Consider the following 17,275-nt stretch of genomic DNA (forward strand, 5'->3'; position numbering starts at 1 on the left):
ATGGTTCTAATACTCCTAATACTGATTTTATTATGTTAAGTTCAGGTTAAAAAATGTACTACTTGTAAATGCCCACTAGATGGTGCTTTGCATATATGCTGCTAATTTCTAAAGTACTCGTACTACTTGTGGCGATTTTGGCTCTTACTTGTCCTACTCCTGGGCATTTTTGGCTCTTACTAGTACTACTAGTAACTTTGATTAGCAGATGGTAGTGCGTGATGTCTGCCGTCGTGCAAAAAGTATAAAAAGCACACAGAACCCCTGCAACTGTACTTCTGAATGTGAAATTATGCATAACAATCTGTCTGTCTCACTGTGGATGTTGTTAAAAAAAGATGAAAATGCTTCAGCTGTAGGCTGTGTCCGGGTGTAAGAAAATGTCAGTTGGATTCCAATGAAAACTCAATATTTTATTTCACACATCTTTGATAATTAATACAGTTGTTTTTACAATAACAATAATTTCCATTATAATTCTGCTATGATAACAATTATAATTACATTTTTAGAAACAATACTAGTAAAAAAGGAGCATGGTTGAATATTGATTTTCTAGTCATAATAGACTAACAATTAAAAACGTCAAAGACCTCGCTAGTATAGGAAGCTGAGCTTTGATATCAAAGATATCTAATATATGCTCAATCGCCTTTCCATACAGACATACAAAATTAACACTTCTCACTACTTTTAAGTATTTATTACATACAATTTGCAGAGCTAATGTCAGCAAATAAACATATATCCTACCCTCGTATTCGCATATGTAAGATGATGCATATAGCTTAAAACCTGTATCCTTTGTCGTGCTGCATCTGCGATGAACATCGGACATAGTCATTTTTGGTAGCTCTTGAAGACATCGTGTGTAGAAAAAAGCCATTGTCGACTTTTAATATTTATTTAGCCGGTCTCTTGTGGTAGGTCTCAACCAGTGATCTGAACCGGAAAGAAGTGATCCGTCCGCCCCAGTCACTAGTGACTGAAAGAGCGTGTTGACAGGAAGAGGCGCAGCAGCGTCACACAAGGCGTGCACTCAGCTGGGCCAAATACCCTCCTCCCAAATTCTACTTAGGGATAGACGCCTCTTTACGGTAAGAAGTAAACTCCTTTTAAAACCGACTTTAAGAATACAAATAAATTCACCTTTACCAATGGTCTATAAACTAAAGCCGTTGGTGGACATTTATTTCAGAGCATTTTGTATTTGAATTGAAACGGTTAGCTTGAACGATGAGGGCGCTAATGCTAAAGTTAGTTAGCAGCTTCGACGGTACAAACATGATTTTTATGGCTCCGTGATGTCGGCCTGTTTGCTGCTTGTTATTTGTGTTGAGTCACTGCAGCTGCTACGGTTGACTGACTATCCCAACCTTGGAGTGTCTCGCTGTGCTAACTCACTGCAGCTGCATCTCATACATAGTACTATTAACATGACTTATTTAACTCATTGGCACAATTTGTGAAGCATAGTACACAGTTTGGAGGATCCCAAACTGGCCCCTGCCGCCCAAGGGTTACAAATCTAACTCCGTCCATCGCAACAACTGGCTTGATGAAATAGTTTTATGGCCTGATGGGTGTGCTACTGCTTAAAGTAACTATGTTGCATCAATTTTATTGGATGTTGCTATTAATTCGGAAACATGACAAACACTGGGAGTTTACGGTTATAGTGATATTGATATAATCTTAATATTTGCATTATCAATGTTATGTTTTGCTCGTAAACAACCTATAAGAAAGGTGTGTGTGAGTACCGATTTCTGTCTCATATCTCTTCAGCATAATACATTTCACATTCTTAAACACATTAGGCCGCTGTCGGTAGCCTAAAAGAGCCCTAGAAATAGGGTTTTGTTCCACCTAGTGGGGGCACTACCTAATTTATTTAATTTAAGAGAAAAAGTTGCGTGTTGTTGTGGACGAGACCGTCGATACCAGGGATTGTAGAGTCTTGAACATCGTAGTTTAATGATACTGTAAAATATTCTGGCCCCTAGTGGTGAAACAACTGATGTATCCTTGTGTAAATCTATTTTTGTGTAATTATTATGGTCTGGAATGATGTCATCAAGATCAATTAAATTAGGTTAATTTAAATTAGGTTTATCAAAATTTTACCTGCTCAGATTCAGCAAACCATTGATCCCTGGGGGGAAATTGGGTGACTGTGACATTAATGCTGTTCTCATACGTTTTTATGACATAAATAATTAAAAAGGAGCAGTCGGAATAATCCACGTCACTATTTAAATCTACCATTTAATTGTGTCTTACATTATTTTTGACATACATTTTTGTTTAATTGTTTTTTTTTTTTTTTTTTTGTATTAGTATTTTTTCCTCACAGGAGTGAGGAAAAACTGTTTTCTGAAAAAAAAAAAAATAATAATAATTACTTTTTCTAAAAAAACGGAATGTGAAAAAATTTAAGTCAAACACAGAACTTGGAAAAAACAAAAATGGAATTTGGAAAAAAATAAAACTGATTTTTTAGGGCTGTATTGTGAGGGACAAAAAAAACCTGCACTCATAAGTAAATCTCGTTTCAATTAACACATTTACATAGGTCATTGCAGATGTACACAAATGTGTGTCAGAATGCTCTCATCTGATTTAATTTGAGCTGCCTCACGAAGAAGTCCTACTTTAGAGATATGTAGAATAAAATATAAACCCAGCTGGCAATATATTAGCGTGCATAACATTCAATTCGACCTTCAAGGGTTACTGTATATCTATTTCTGGTGTCAAGCTTAGGAACAATCTAAGTGAAGAACTCAAGCAAAGTCCAAATATCAATCAGTTCAAGAAAATATACAAAAACATGTTATTTAGCGGGTATAATTGATAATGGTTATTAAAGATTATTATTTATTAATTGATGTGGCATGGTGATGAGAGGTAGAGAATATGTATGTGTATGAGTGTATGTATGTATGTGTGTGTATATACGATACGTACCTCGGTTTTGAGGTCATGGTTCGATTCATTTTCGGTACAGTATGGAACAAAATGCTTGTTGTTTATTCGAAACTTTAGTAAACCAACAATGTATGTAACATTATACCAAGTATGAAGATAAAGTTAAAAAGAAATGCAATATTGTTGTAAAGTGCTGCCTGGTAATAATATTCTCAAGCAAAAAATACATTAAATATTATAAAAGTAAGCTCCTCACAGCTTGTTAACAGCTTTTAACCAACAAAAAGTACAGCACAGTTCCAGCATGTAGCCCTTGGTTTACTGGTTTAGACCTTCATATTTTTGGTCAGAAAAAAAAAAACTTGTTCACATTGTCTGCAGTAAGTGCAGATCTGCTGGCAGTTACAAATGCAAAACAAATTTGCTTGTTCATTCAAAACTTTTGTAAACCAACAATGTATTTAACGATGGTCACAATAATCTGTCTCAGCTAATAGCAAAATTCAATTGTAATTGTGTGTTTTATTATTGCAATTAAATAAATAAATGTATTGCTGAAACACTGCTTACACACACACACACACACACACACACATATGCACACGCGATGTACATTCACGCAGATACAGATGGAAATACACACATGGTGTCTGTACATACACACATAGATTCATGAACCATCTGATTAGCACAGAATCTGCTCTTTATGAGCAGTCACAAACATCACCGCAGTTGAGCATGGAGCAAGCTGCTCAGAAAACATTGTGTGATTGGAGGAAGCCCTCCTCCCTCCTTTCAGCTTTTATAAGAGAGGAAAGTTGTTGATGCTCGATGGTCACAATAATCTGTCTCAGCTAATAGCAAAATTCAATTGTAATAGCTGGCATTCAACCCATAGAGGATAGTCACTCTGACATATTAAAATAAAAACACAAAATTCAAATACTTTTACTAAAATTTTAAAAGTTTGAATAGGCTCAATCAACAGCACAACTTCATACCTAAACAAATATGTATTCAGCAGAAAAAAGTGGTTTTGGGGTTTAGTTACTCTTTAAGTATAATGATGTGGCCGTGAACAGAGGGAAGAAGTGTGTGGTTATACTTAAAACCGATATATTTGGGATCAACGTATCTAAGGTCAAGCCCAATACGATCTGATGCTATAGCCCAATGCATGCCAGTGAAACCATGACCGATGTTTGGACAAGAGCCAATTCTGTGAACCCAGGCACCGACTCCGCCCCAAAAGTGTAACCACTCCGGCAGCAACAACAGGAGCCAAAGAACCCTGAACCCCCCCCCCCCAACGCACCCTGCTACCGCCTCAAACCCCCAAACCCCCATACTGAGGCACCCCGCCATCATACTCCCTGCCACCCCCACCAATACCCAACTGCCTAGGGGAGGGTCCGGCGAAGGAGCAGAGGTCCACGCTCAGGATGCGACCAGCACCGCTCCGGACAGGCAGTGAGTGGGTGCCCGCCAGGGGCCAGGCCCAGAGTCAGCAGAGGCCGGACCCCAGGCCAGAAGGAACCAGTCCAGAGGCAGCACTGGCGGTAGCGGCACCCCGGAACGCTGGCCAAGCCCTCCAGAGTGCCCCAGTTTAATCTCCACCGTGTCATTGTCGTTAAATATTGTGAAGATCAGGCCCCTGGGGGGCCCCAGTCAGCCCACCTTACCAGTATGCGGCGCGCATCGCAATTGCACGTCATGCACCTAAGTGATCTTGATAATTTGATGTTGCATAATCTGACCCCCTGAACTGAAATGCACCTTTCTTTTCTCAAGTGCTGTTTTCAATTTGGATTTTTCAAATATCTCTATTCCTTGAAAGTTATAATTACTTTCTCTCTTTAAAAGTAAAATTGGATTTGTGTATGATTTACAGGCAGTGCCCCACACTTCAATACAAAAAGTCAGATACGGAACAATCAGTGAGTTATACAATATACACAACGACTTGTGATTCAGTGACTTTACCTTGTGGGAAAACAGCCACATTGGGTTTTTATAAAAAACCTATCTTTCAGTCAATAAGCAAAGTGAATAGACTGGCTTTTTATAAGATCAGTCACTTGGAAAACACTGGAGAGTTTATGTAACTAAAGTCTCTCTTTTATTTCTACTGATTCCTCTGATCTCAAGGTGTGTCCTGATCACGGTGAGATGGTATAAAAAGATCATGTGTTTTCATTAATAATTGTTCTTTTTTTGTTTTTGAAAGATATGAGCTATTGACATATCAATTATATTTTTTCAAATGCCAGTCTTAATTGAATCTCTGTTAATCATATTTGATACGCTGGTGTCTCATTTAACTCATGGTGTGTTTTTGCTTCCGCAGTTAAGAAAAATGTTTTTGGCTAAAAAGTTACTTGGTGGTATCATTGATGTTGTCAGGTAAGAATCAAGCACTTATGTAAGTGAGAAGAAACATGATTAGTACTTTAATATTAATGTTCCTTTTCTCTTTTGTAGCAACATTGATCCAGCCCAGTTTGTCCCTTCTGAACCGGTGAGTACCAGTCTTGTAGTGCTATTTTGAACAATTAAGATCATTTGACTCTTCCTTGGTGTCTCTGGTTTACAGCCTCCACCACGCAGGCCAGCTGTTTATGCAGAGCAGCATGAGAGCGATGAGGAACGACAGTTCCGCAGAGTTTTCCAGCAGCTTGCTGGAGATGTGAGGACTTTTTTGTCATTTTTTAATATATTTTAATGATGATAAATGTTTTTTCCACATAATGTTACATCACACAGCTCCGTGCAGCTTATTCCTTTTCCAAATACATTTTCAATTTAGGACATGGAGGTGAGCCCAGCTGAGCTGATGAATATTCTGAACAGAATCATTTCGAAGCGTATGATATATTTCTTCATCATGTTTAAATCTCCCACGAGTCACTCCTACTTTTCTAATGTCTCTGTATTTTTTAAATATTATCCTTTAATTTAAAAAGGTATTTTCTGTTTATGTTTTTCAGATGGAGACCTAAAAACAGATGGTTTCAGCATTGAATCTTGCAGAAGCATGGTAGCAGTCATGGATGTATCCTTTCCATCATTCATAGGACTTATGTAGGGCCTCCAATATTCCATAATTGTGGCTCATGGACAAAAAAAAAAAATCAGAAATCACGCCTTTAAACAGAAAAATCTATCTGACTTTTTAAATTGACACGGTAATGCCGCACATGTATTTTTTTGGACAATATCACGCATTTACATGTTATTATTCCCTAGAAAACTGGTGATTAAATGTCTAGAAAGTGTAACAAACAGACAAGTATGTCAAATTTAGCTGACAATCCCATTCAAAATCTCTCACGACTTGTAACTGATGGATTAGTTATCACATCATCATGTGATTCATCTCACAAGTGGGTTTTTAATGTGATGTGATAAAGAAACAGTTCAGACTATTATGACTCCTTTAAATCTGAAAAGGCACTGGTACAAAGACAGTTATGGTTGCTGGTGGTCATTTTACCTGGTGATATGTTATGGCAGAAGCATCTACAATATCACGGCTGCCCGGGGGTTTGGTGCAAATGTGAGGGTGATTGGCCAGTAATTAAAGATTTCACAAATAAGGTTTCGTAAACATCACGCATTTCCACGTTATTTTTTACATTAAATAGACTAGTACAGTGCCCGTCAGAAGTATGTATTCATATAGTGGGAGCTTAAGTAGAGTTGTCAATTATGGACATAATAATAACATACTTAACAGCATTATAAAGGGGTACATTTGCAGGTGCAAAGTAAAATAGCGTGTGCAATTTCCCTGGTTTAATTGTTTTTTAGGGGGCCAAGCCCGTGGGGCCAGGAAACCGTTCCTAGAACCAGCGGTGCTAGGAACTCAATTGTAATCGTAAGGATTTTTATTATATTTATGTTTCCCCGGTAAAAGTGGTGCTGCAGGCTAAACCGTGCAAGGTAGGGCGGTGCCCTTTGGGGGTTGGGTCCAGACCACCCCGCGTACCTTGGACACAAAAATTCACATATGTCCGCCAGCAGGTGGCGCTATAACAAAGGTCAACGCGTTTTGGCCAATAACTCCCACACCGTTTGTTGCAAATTTAAAACCTTCATATCCACAGATTCCTTGAATAGCACTGAATCACCTGGGCTTACATAGAGTTGCGTCATCTGACATAGGCCACGCCCACTCCCACAGCACATTGCTTTTTGTAAGTCACAACATATCAAAAAGATACTTTTTCAAATTCGTCTTTGGGGTTTTGTCTAATCAGCATGAAACTTGGCACGTAGGTTCTTCAGTTGGACCTGATCTAAAGTTGATAAAATATTTTTGTTGACTCAAAGTATGTGTGAATAATTACTGAGTACATTTTTCTCGCTAGCTATAAAAATGCATAACTGTTGCATATCTCGGTCAAAATAAATGCTAACAACACCAAATCTGAGATCCTTGGCTGGCATGTGACTGTAAGGGTATAAGCAAAATTTGAATAATTTACGCCACCAGGGGGCGTTGCAAATATGGGAAATGTATATCTCATAAATGGCAAGACCGATTTTTACCAAACCAGGTGTGTATGACCTTGGGACGCTCCTGGGACCATATCTTGAAGTTAATCGCGATTGGTCAAAGTGGACGTGGCTTATTACTATATAACATATAAATAAACAAACCTTTATTTCAGCTGAAGTATTATGTTGAGGGCTGTGAAATTTACAGGGTAACTATAGAAGAGCACACAGATCACCCATACCAAAAAAGTGCACCACTAGGTGGCGCTATAATGGGTACAAATGCATTTTGGCCTGTAACTTTCACACTTTAAATCACATTTTCCAAAACTTCATATCCACCTGTTCACAGCAAATGGCACGTTGGCCTATGTCCTGACGCTCGCCACAAGTCCGTCATCCTTTGTGACGTACTTCCACGGGCTCCGCGGAACCTGGGGGCCGAGTCGCGCGGGAAGGCTTGGCCCCCTTTCATAACTGCTTGCAGTTCTAGTCTATTTATTTTTTTATTTGGTGTATTTTTTTGTAATGTATGTTTTTTGGTCATTATGTGTATTTTTGTATCTTTCTGTGGTCTTTATGTGCATTTTTTGTATAATTATTGTTTTTTGTTGCCATTGTAGTGTGATTATGGAGTCATTTTGTGTATTTTTGTGTCTTTTTTAGTGTAGTTTTGTGCACTTCTGTTGTCATTTTAGTGTATTTTTTGTTTAAGTATTTAGTTTAGTGTATTTTGAGTAATTTTCATGTTTTTGTTGTCGTTTGGTGTATTTTTCTGTAATATGTTTTTTGGAGTCATTTTGTATTATTTTGTGCATTTCTGTTGTTTTGTGTACTTCCTGTATAAATAATGTTTAGTTTTATGTTTTACGTCATTTGTGCATTTTTTGTATCATTGTTTTTTGTTGCATTTGTAGTGTGATTCTGGAGTCATTTTGTATCTTTTTTAGTGTAGTTTTTTGCATTTCTGTTGTCGTTTGTGTATTATTTGTATAAATACTTAGTTTTGTGTATTTTGAGTCATTTTCATACTTTTGTTGTCGTGTGTGTGTGTTTCTGAATTTATGCGCACTAGTCCATACACGTGTACTTGCCGGCCTAACTTTCACTAAACTTATCTATTTTAAGTAGTTTGGTGTAGTGGCAGGTGTGGTGTGAGTGAAGCTGCAGTAATCAGGTGACCTTCACTATGTAGCACCATCTATGTAACATGTAAACACTTAGATCTGACTCAGAGCGTAACACTACCGTCACTACCATGCTATGGACAGGTGGGGTGACACAGAATGTAACCTGATTAAATGGTGGTTCGTTATACACTCACACTTACATACCTGCACGCATGTCACGTAGATGGTGATCGATAGTGAAGCGCACCTGATAGACGTGTGTGTGTGAGTCTCTATACCTGGGACTCTAATCTCCTTCGTTGGTTCTCTCACACACGCACTGCGGAGAACACAGCAGCCATTTCCCGTCAATAATTTCCGGGTGAGGTCTGTCCAGTCTAAATAGCGAACGGTCAAACTAACATGAAAATAAACGTTTTGAAACGTCATCACCAAATAAGGCACAGTAAAAAAGTATGTTTCCTCAAAAGAGAAGTCCACAGGAGATCTGGCACGCACCGGAAGTGAGCTGTGTAGTGAAATATATACAGATGTTCCGCTAGCTCCCCCTCACACACTGAGGTCAAAAGCTGAATAGGTTTTATTTCTGGGCCGTCCAGAAGTGAAATAAAATTAAAATAAACATTTTGAAATGACCAAATGACTCCAAAATAACAGATCGGGGGATTTGGACAAAACAAAGTTTCAAATGGAACAGGCACCGCGTCGGGGAGATATTCGTTCCACACGCACGTACACAAGCACACACACACACATAGACCTTTTTAGCTTTTATAGATAGATGGCTGAGGGTCTAGCATGGTAAATCTTGCGTATTTATCCTGATTGTCATCTGAAGCATATAAAATGTTAAATTCATAAGCAGTGGGCAGCCACAGTGTAGTGCCTGGGGAGAAGTTAGGGTTTTGGGACTTACTCGACGTTCCACAGTGATGGCCCTCAAATTCCAACATCACCAATGATGGTTGAATTTGAACTTGCGACCCTCCAGTTACAAGCCCGTATCTTTCAAGGGTATCTGTAGTGAATTTTATTTACGAGCTCTATCAAAAGATGGTGTACATTAAATTAGGGTTAGCCAGGTAAAGTTTAGCAGACAAGAGCACTCATAAGGCCCTATAAAATCCGCGTTAACGGAATTGCGGCAGGAATCACGGAATCGACCAATGAAGACGGTCACCGTGGGGCAAGGAACATTTTTTTTATGGGGAAATGTTTCCTGGGACCGCTGTTTAGGTGTTCTGCCCTCCCACCTTAAAGCTTTGTTTGTTTGTAGTGCAGCGGTGCTCTGAAAATGTAACAGCTTTAATCAGTGTTCAAACTGTTGTGTCTGGCTCACTAAGAATAACTCAGTTTAGTTCTTTTCATTCCGTGGGTGACCGTGGCTCAGGTGGTAGTGGGTCGTCTTCTGATCAAGAGGTTGGGGGTTCGATCCCAGTACCTGACTATGTGTCGAAGTGTCCTTGGGCAAGACATGAACCCTAAGTTGCTCCCAGTGGTCGACTAGCACCTTGCATGGCAGTCCTGTCCCACTGGTGTGTGAATGTGAGAGTGATTGGGTGAATGAGCTGATATGTAAAGAGCTTTGAGACTGCTTCAGTGTGGTGATAAAGCGCTATATAAAATCAAGTCCATTTACCATTCATTCATTCAGCCTTTTGTCCGTGCCTCGTAGGTACACATTCACAGTCAGCAAGCTACCTCAAATACAACCGTTTCAGTGGGAATTTCTGATTTACAAAATAAAAGTCCGTTGGAGCAACGTTATTGTTAAATTTGAACAACATCTCATCAGAGCTACACAAGATAGGTTAATTTAAATTAACTTAATTATTAAACCTTCTCAGATTCAGTAAACCATTGATCCCTTAGACGAAATTGGGTGACATTAATGCTGTTCTCACATCTTTATTTGACATAAATAATTAAAAAGGAGCAATCCGAATAGTCCATGTCACTAAAACTTATATCTACCTTTTAATTACATTTTTGTTTAATTATTATATATTGTTTGAGTTTTTTATTTTTATTTATTAGTATGTATTTTGTTTCCTCACAGGAGTTATAAATATATTTATAAAAAAACGGAATTAAAAAAATTAAAGTGGAAAACACGGAATTTGGGAAAAATAAAACGGAATTTCAAACAAATAAAACTGATTTTATAGGTCCCTACATTCACAATCATCGCCCAGCGCTGGGTAACATTTCTGAACAATGGAGTGTAAAGCCAATTGTTGCTATATGACAAGAGAAAAACCCAGCAGAAACATTTATTTTGCCTCCCTAAGCCAAATAACACTAAATCAGTCAGCCAGAGTTGACTTCATTAATATTGGTACGGGATACATGTTAAAAACGTTTCTTTACGGACAAATTTTAAACCGAGCTGCTATGAGAGGGATCTGAGGGCTAGGCTAATGGACGTTACGTCTAAAACCAGACATGGTCCCGACAGAATTCCTTCATAACAAAGTTCTTCAATGCAGCTTGTAAACATACTGTCCAGAGCACTGCTACATTTCTGCATACAGGGGATACTGTGGGCGGCTGTCATGTCACTAACTGCATTCCCTCCATATTGTTTGTTCTTATTTCCTTGTGGCTAAAAGATAAACTCTGTCAGGAGAACTTGCCCATTTGTTATGGCGCCGCCAGGTGCTGGTCCTTAGCGGTAGTGGCGCATCTTCTTGTCAATGAAAACCATATCCAATGAGGTTTTGTGAAGGATATACCAATGCAGATCAGGTGTGGATGTGATCAAGCCCTGTCTCCGTCCTCTCTTCAGCAATAACTCGAACAGATATTCTTTCGCGCAGCTTTTATTGCAGTTGCTAGCCATATTTTTGCACATCCAACATGCTGTAGATGTTATGCCTCTACTTCCCACAATGTGCCATTTATTTAAAGCAACAGATATCTTGACCAGAATGGCAGCTCTTCATAGTTTATGCCCTAATGTATGAAATTGTTCTAAAAAGTCATTTTAATGTTTTTTTTTTTTTTGTTTTTTTTTAATAAGAGGGTGCACATATTTTGTTAATCGGTAATACATTAAACACATTTTTTTGCTATATACATTTCCACTACAGGTACCCTTTACCCTATTCAGCATGTTTGGTAGCCAGTCAAGAAGGAATGTGCGATATTTTATCGTTTGATTTATCGTCAAAAACATTCTCACCAGTAAGAATATGTCATCCCTCGATATAAACGATAAATTCCCATGTCTGAAATTAGCGAGGGCCAAGAATGCCCAAAAAAAACCTTGTTCCACGGGCCAAAACTGCCCGTTTGTTATTATTCTCTGGAGCAGAGCGTTGTTTACAGAAGCTTTGCACGGTGTGCGCCGCCACCACACACCGCCGTCTGTCTGTGTGTGTGAGGTGTTCGTCACGGCTACCTGAAGCTACTGTGCTGCGATACAACACGGACCTCTACTTGGTTAACCATCCAACAAAGGGAACCGATTCAAGTTCCTCCATCAGATCCACCCAAAGTTCCATAAACACGGGGACAGAGATGAACCTGGAGCGACGATTATGAACTGGAAACTCAACTAAAGCTAACCATGCTAAGCTAACCCACCGACACACAGACTGAGCGAAGTGCTAACGCTAACCACTCCATATAAGGAATAATAGACCAAGTAAAAAGAACATGTCTTACTGTCATCAAACCACAAAGAGCCACCAATTTGTTTATGGTCAGATTTAACACTTGTATGGAAGGATAAAAGCTAAACATGTCACACGTTGTGTGAAATAAATGTCAATAACTAATGTCACTATTCATTCATTTGTGAAACGCAATATTTTTTAATTATATTTCATCAGCAGTAAAAACACTATTAAATTTATTTGTGCTTTTTTTAAAAAAAATAATTTTATTTCAAATGAGGAAATAAATGAATTACATACAATAACACTAATAGTAATCCACATGCACAAATATATCCCATAAAATATCAGCTCATGAGCTGTTTGAGTCAGCAATTATTGTTGCCTTTTTAAATGTGTCTAGTGTTGATGTATTCAGATCTATTTGTGTTTGTAAGGAACCTGTTTACACTAAGTTGTGAATTAATTTTTTTATTTATCATGATTTTTATAGTTATTGTGATAAATACTAGAAATTATCGGGATAACATTTTTTGTCAATATTGCCCATCCCTCCAGTCAAGCCATCCACTGTAAATAGGGAAAGATGATGAAATGGAAAAGTGTAACGTGTGTATCGTAAAAAAATGTGGGAAATTCTGTAATGGAAAATCGGAGACTCTACTGATGTGTCAGTGTGATAATGTCTTTTCTAAGGTGGAAAGTTTTCTCACTGTCCTGCTTTTCCAGTCTGTAGAAATGTATTTAGAGACAGTGGAGCTTCAGAACAGCAGCTTGGATACAGTAAAAATCAGCCAGTTTGTAATATTAGGAAATAATAAATGGTATAAAATGGCCAAATCACCACAATTAGGTTTTTTCAGGAGGAGCAATCTTATCATAAAAACTGACCATAAGAAGCTGTAAATGGACTGATATGCAGACGTAGAGCAATGAGAAGGTGACTTCATCTGTAGGTGGAAACTCACCCAAGTAAAACTCATCAGAAAACATGTTAATCCGAACGGGAGTTGAAGCTTGCCTACCTGCTTGTTCTGATAAGAGCACCCTCATCAGCCAATACAGTGCGGCCGTTACGTAGATTTTTTTCTGAATAATTAGAAAATTCTTGAAAAGTCGCCATTACAGCGGTGCGTTCTATATTCTGGAAAATACAGTTGCTGTTTTTAATAAAAGAACAGCAACAAGGTAACCTCACTGCACCCTAGATTTACACTATTTGGAGTGTCCTTTCATACTGCTACTTCTCTCATTAAAACACCTTGGGCTCGTCCTTAACTCTATTTCAGAGCGACAGCACTGGGAAGCTTGGCTTCCATGAATTTAAATATCTGTGGAACAATGTTAAGAAGTGGCAGGCAAGTGTAACTTTTCATTTACATTCTGGAGTCTGTATGTGGTATGTTTTGTTGATTTATTTCTTTGATTTTTAAACCAGTAGGAGAAGCCAAATCATTTTTTGTTTAGCTGTAGCTAAGGAGCTTTCCCTTGTAGTGTAACAATATATTATATATATGACAAATATTCAAGATCATCTTGGGATTGGAAAATACAAATGTTTTGAAAAGACCCATCTGTTTTATTCACTGTACTCATTTCTGTTACGTAGATTTACGAGAATCAAGAAAAAACAATTGGGGTAATGTGGCTGAGGAGACTGTTAAACATGTAGTATTGGTGCTTTTCCATGCTAGTTTGAACATATACAGTTTGCTGTTTGTGGAAGTAGACAAAATTGTTCAATGCATGATGTTTGCATAAGGCAACCAATTGTTGAATAGGGTGTTCCATGGAACAGATAATTTCTTCCTCAGAAAAAAAGATTTTCAACACCTGTATTAGGTCCTTCGGTTTATTTTAGGTTATTACATAAACTAAGCACAAAAAGTAAAGGAATGTGTGTTTAGTCGATTATTTCTTTGCTGTAACAATGCTTTTTGGAAAAAAAATTGTATATCGTAAAGTAATTTCTTCCCTTTTAATCTAGGGGTGGTGAAAAAAATCAATAATCGATTAATCGCAATTTTATAATTGACAATTATGTATCGATTTTTTTTACTTCCAAATAACAATTATTAACATCTTTGAAACTGTAATACTGAATCTGAGTCCTAATTTGGACATTTCAATTACACTACACAATATTGAAAGAGACAAATTTGCAATCAAACAAACCGAAGCCTCAAAAGCGTGTGAAAAAACCATACACAGTCACAACAGCCTGGAGCCTCCTCCTTATGCTGGTCACACACGACTGTGGGATGGTTGTGTTGGTCTCTCTGGCATGAACAACACGCTTAATAATTGTCCAATGGGGTTGAGGTCAGGACTATAGATAGGCCATTCCATACTTTCCATGAGCCATGTCATCTTGGAGGATAGAGCTCGATGTCAGACTTTGATGACATTACAATGCGATTGCCACTTGTTGCAGAATCTCATTTTGATATTTCTGCATTAAGATTGTCTCCAACAGTATAAGATTTATTGCCAAGATGCATTGCCACAACAAAGTAACAATCTACCAAATACAAACATAAAATGTATGTTTTCATTCCTGATCCAAGGATCACATTCAGTTTTGTGCTTCCACCAACTTTCAACTATTTTTGTTTTGAGATGCATAGTTTAAAGCTTACATTTCTTGGGTCTGTTTCTGTTTAGGGAGTCTACAAGTCCTATGATGCTGATGGGTCTGGGGTTATTGGTGCTGATGAGCTGCCAAATGCATTCAGAGCTGCAGGTGACAATTTTTTAATCCTACTTATTTAAGATGTAGCAAAAGGCTTCATTTGGTATTGTAAAAACAGTCACGACTCAAACTCCATTGATCCTTTCAACTATAGAATCTTTTTGCAATATTGTTTTTATTGTAATATGATCTGTGGAGACTTTCAGGGCTTTAGTTTTATCTATTTATTAACCACTGCTGTCTATAGTGCACACCTGGTTATTGTGTGATTGCAGAGAAAGTTTGATTTTAAAACCATTTCTCCTTTTAGGTTTCCCTCTCAATGACCAACTCTTTGAGATGATCATTCGCAGATACAGTGATGAGAATGGAAACATGGATTTTGACAACTACATTGGCTGTCTAGTGAGGCTGGATGCCATGTGCCGTAAGTTTCGTAACTCAAGTCTGGATTACTCAATTTACAACTAATGTGTGTCATAATTCAGGTGCCTTCAAAACCTTGGACAAGAATAACAGTGGGACCATCAAAATCAATGTCCAGGAGGTAAAGAAGAAATAGTTATTACAACAGTTTGTCTATTTGGCTTGAAGATCTAAAAGTAACTTTCTCTTTTTTCCTGTTTTTGCAGTGGCTCCAGTTGACCATGTATTCTTAAGTCCAGGTGGTGTTTCACATGCTCATATACAGAACCACTTTGTTCCTTTATATAGTACAAAATATATACTCAGTATCCCAACGTCCGTCATGTGAAAATAAAATTGTTTGTGTGTGCTGATTTTAAAGTCAATCAACTCAGTGTTGTAGGAGTCTTTACTTCTCTTCAAGGGTTACAAGACAAAATATGAAAAAAGAGTAAAATATTTGACCGCAGAATTGTACCAATAGCTGAAAAATAAAAAGCAAAACAACTTTCAATCTGGACAAATTCCTAATTCCAGAAATTCAAGGATCTAAAACTGTTGGCATGTTAAGTATGTACTTGTTTGGTTTTGGTCTCATACTTTTACAGAAATGACCTCAGCCACATGTAAAGATAAGTCTTGCTTCTGTTTGGAACCAATATTTTTGACAGACGTAATTTTCAATCTGGCATGATAAAGTTGATTTAAAAATAACCTATCCGTGCTTCTAAATGCAACTATTTCAGCATTGTTTGGACAACACTCAAAATGTATCTCTGCCTAAATATGAGTCAGAGATCCACTTGATCTTGTGTTAGTCAGGCTTTTTTGTTTTTGTTTGTTTGTTTTTTAATACTAAAGGGCAACAAAGTGAAGCTTAATTCATGCTGGGTGTGTTTGAGGTAGGATGACCACCCATAGTTCCCTGTTGTACCTATCATCATCCCTCTCCAAGTCAGAAATAAATAAGAACGGTTTTGAGGGATATTTTGAGTAGTTTATGATCTGTTTTATTAGTCATCCTAAAAGAAAGCATACAAAATATCTGGAGATTATTTTATGTTAATAAAAACAACTGTGATACATTAGGACTACTGGGTACTGACATAAAAGGAAATAAATGTATGTATTTGTGTGTTGTAATTTGGATACTCAACACAGAGCACAGCATGTTGATTATACTGGGTTTTTCTTGTCAGTTGCATTGATAATGTAAATGCTTCACTGCTTCAGATGCTTTTTACTGCCACAAATAAAGGCTTACTCACATCTGCCAATTCCTTAACCTAGGTTTTCTAGATACAGATTATTTTTAATGCACATGCATACAAAGACTTTAGGCTAAAATTGTGCTATTGAAATTGGGTTTCAAGGTAGCATCGTATGTCTTGGCACTAACCAATGAAGTTGTCACATTTAAAATGCCTTTTAGCGAAACCTGTGATTTGTATGTTTCAAGTAATGCATGTAATCAGTAATGATGTTGCCAATATTACAGATTATTTTTAGGTAAAATCACTGTCACACCTGTTACTGAAATGTGTGGTCAAATAAAGCTGTGCCATATTTGGAAATAAATAGATTGAATTATGACAGACTTTTAATATATATATATATGTTTCACCCATACCACACCCACCCACACCAACAACAATGAAATTACAGTATGTTCTTTATATATTAGTGAATTAATACAATGATATGTTTTAAAACCCTGCATTGCTCATTAAATATTTTCTCACAATTGTATTTATTTTTCCCTTTTTGTTTACCTGGCTGTTTTTTATTGCTATGACTGAGCTTTTACATGTATGCAAAGTTGATTTATATGTACAATTGTATCTGTATAGGCCAAAAAAGACTGTTTTTGCCTTTATTGTATCTTTATTATGCTACACCAACAAAAGTTTATACTAAACTATGTTAAGTGACAACGGAGATATCATTTAAACAAAAACATATCCAGACAGGTGTATACACTGGTGTATCAGCTTGTT

At 37.4% G+C, this 17,275-nt stretch overlaps 1 protein-coding gene across 1 annotated transcript; it reads left to right on the forward strand.

Annotated features, from left to right (window-relative positions):
• Window positions 1–995: 995 nt before the first annotated feature.
• On the forward strand, window positions 996–16,875 carry capns1a (calpain, small subunit 1 a). Its single transcript, XM_028466006.1, has 11 exons — window positions 996–1,097; window positions 5,279–5,334; window positions 5,413–5,449; window positions 5,525–5,617; window positions 5,738–5,795; window positions 5,919–5,983; window positions 13,471–13,539; window positions 14,846–14,924; window positions 15,184–15,300; window positions 15,362–15,420; window positions 15,506–16,875. The coding sequence occupies exons 2-11, from the start codon at window positions 5,288–5,290 to the stop codon at window positions 15,530–15,532; spliced, it is 651 nt and encodes a 216-aa protein (XP_028321807.1). The 5' UTR covers window positions 996–1,097; window positions 5,279–5,287; the 3' UTR covers window positions 15,533–16,875.
• The last annotated feature ends 400 nt before the right edge of the window (window positions 16,876–17,275 follow it).

The sequence above is a fragment of the Gouania willdenowi genome, chromosome 14 (assembly GCF_900634775.1).
Source record: "Gouania willdenowi chromosome 14, fGouWil2.1, whole genome shotgun sequence".
In the NCBI taxonomy this organism is placed as follows: Eukaryota; Metazoa; Chordata; class Actinopteri; order Blenniiformes; family Gobiesocidae; genus Gouania; species Gouania willdenowi.

Excerpts from the sequence above, each read along its gene's own strand:
- capns1a (XM_028466006.1), top strand. The coding sequence starts at position 5,288 with ATGTTTTTGGCTAAAAAGTTACTTGGTGGTATCATTGATGTTGTCAG. Across the intron at positions 5,450-5,524 it reads AGTTTGTCCCTTCTGAACCG|CCTCCACCACGCAGGCCAGC; the intron begins GTGAGTACCAGT and ends TCTGGTTTACAG. Across the intron at positions 5,984-13,470 it reads GCATGGTAGCAGTCATGGAT|AGCGACAGCACTGGGAAGCT; the intron begins GTATCCTTTCCA and ends ACTCTATTTCAG.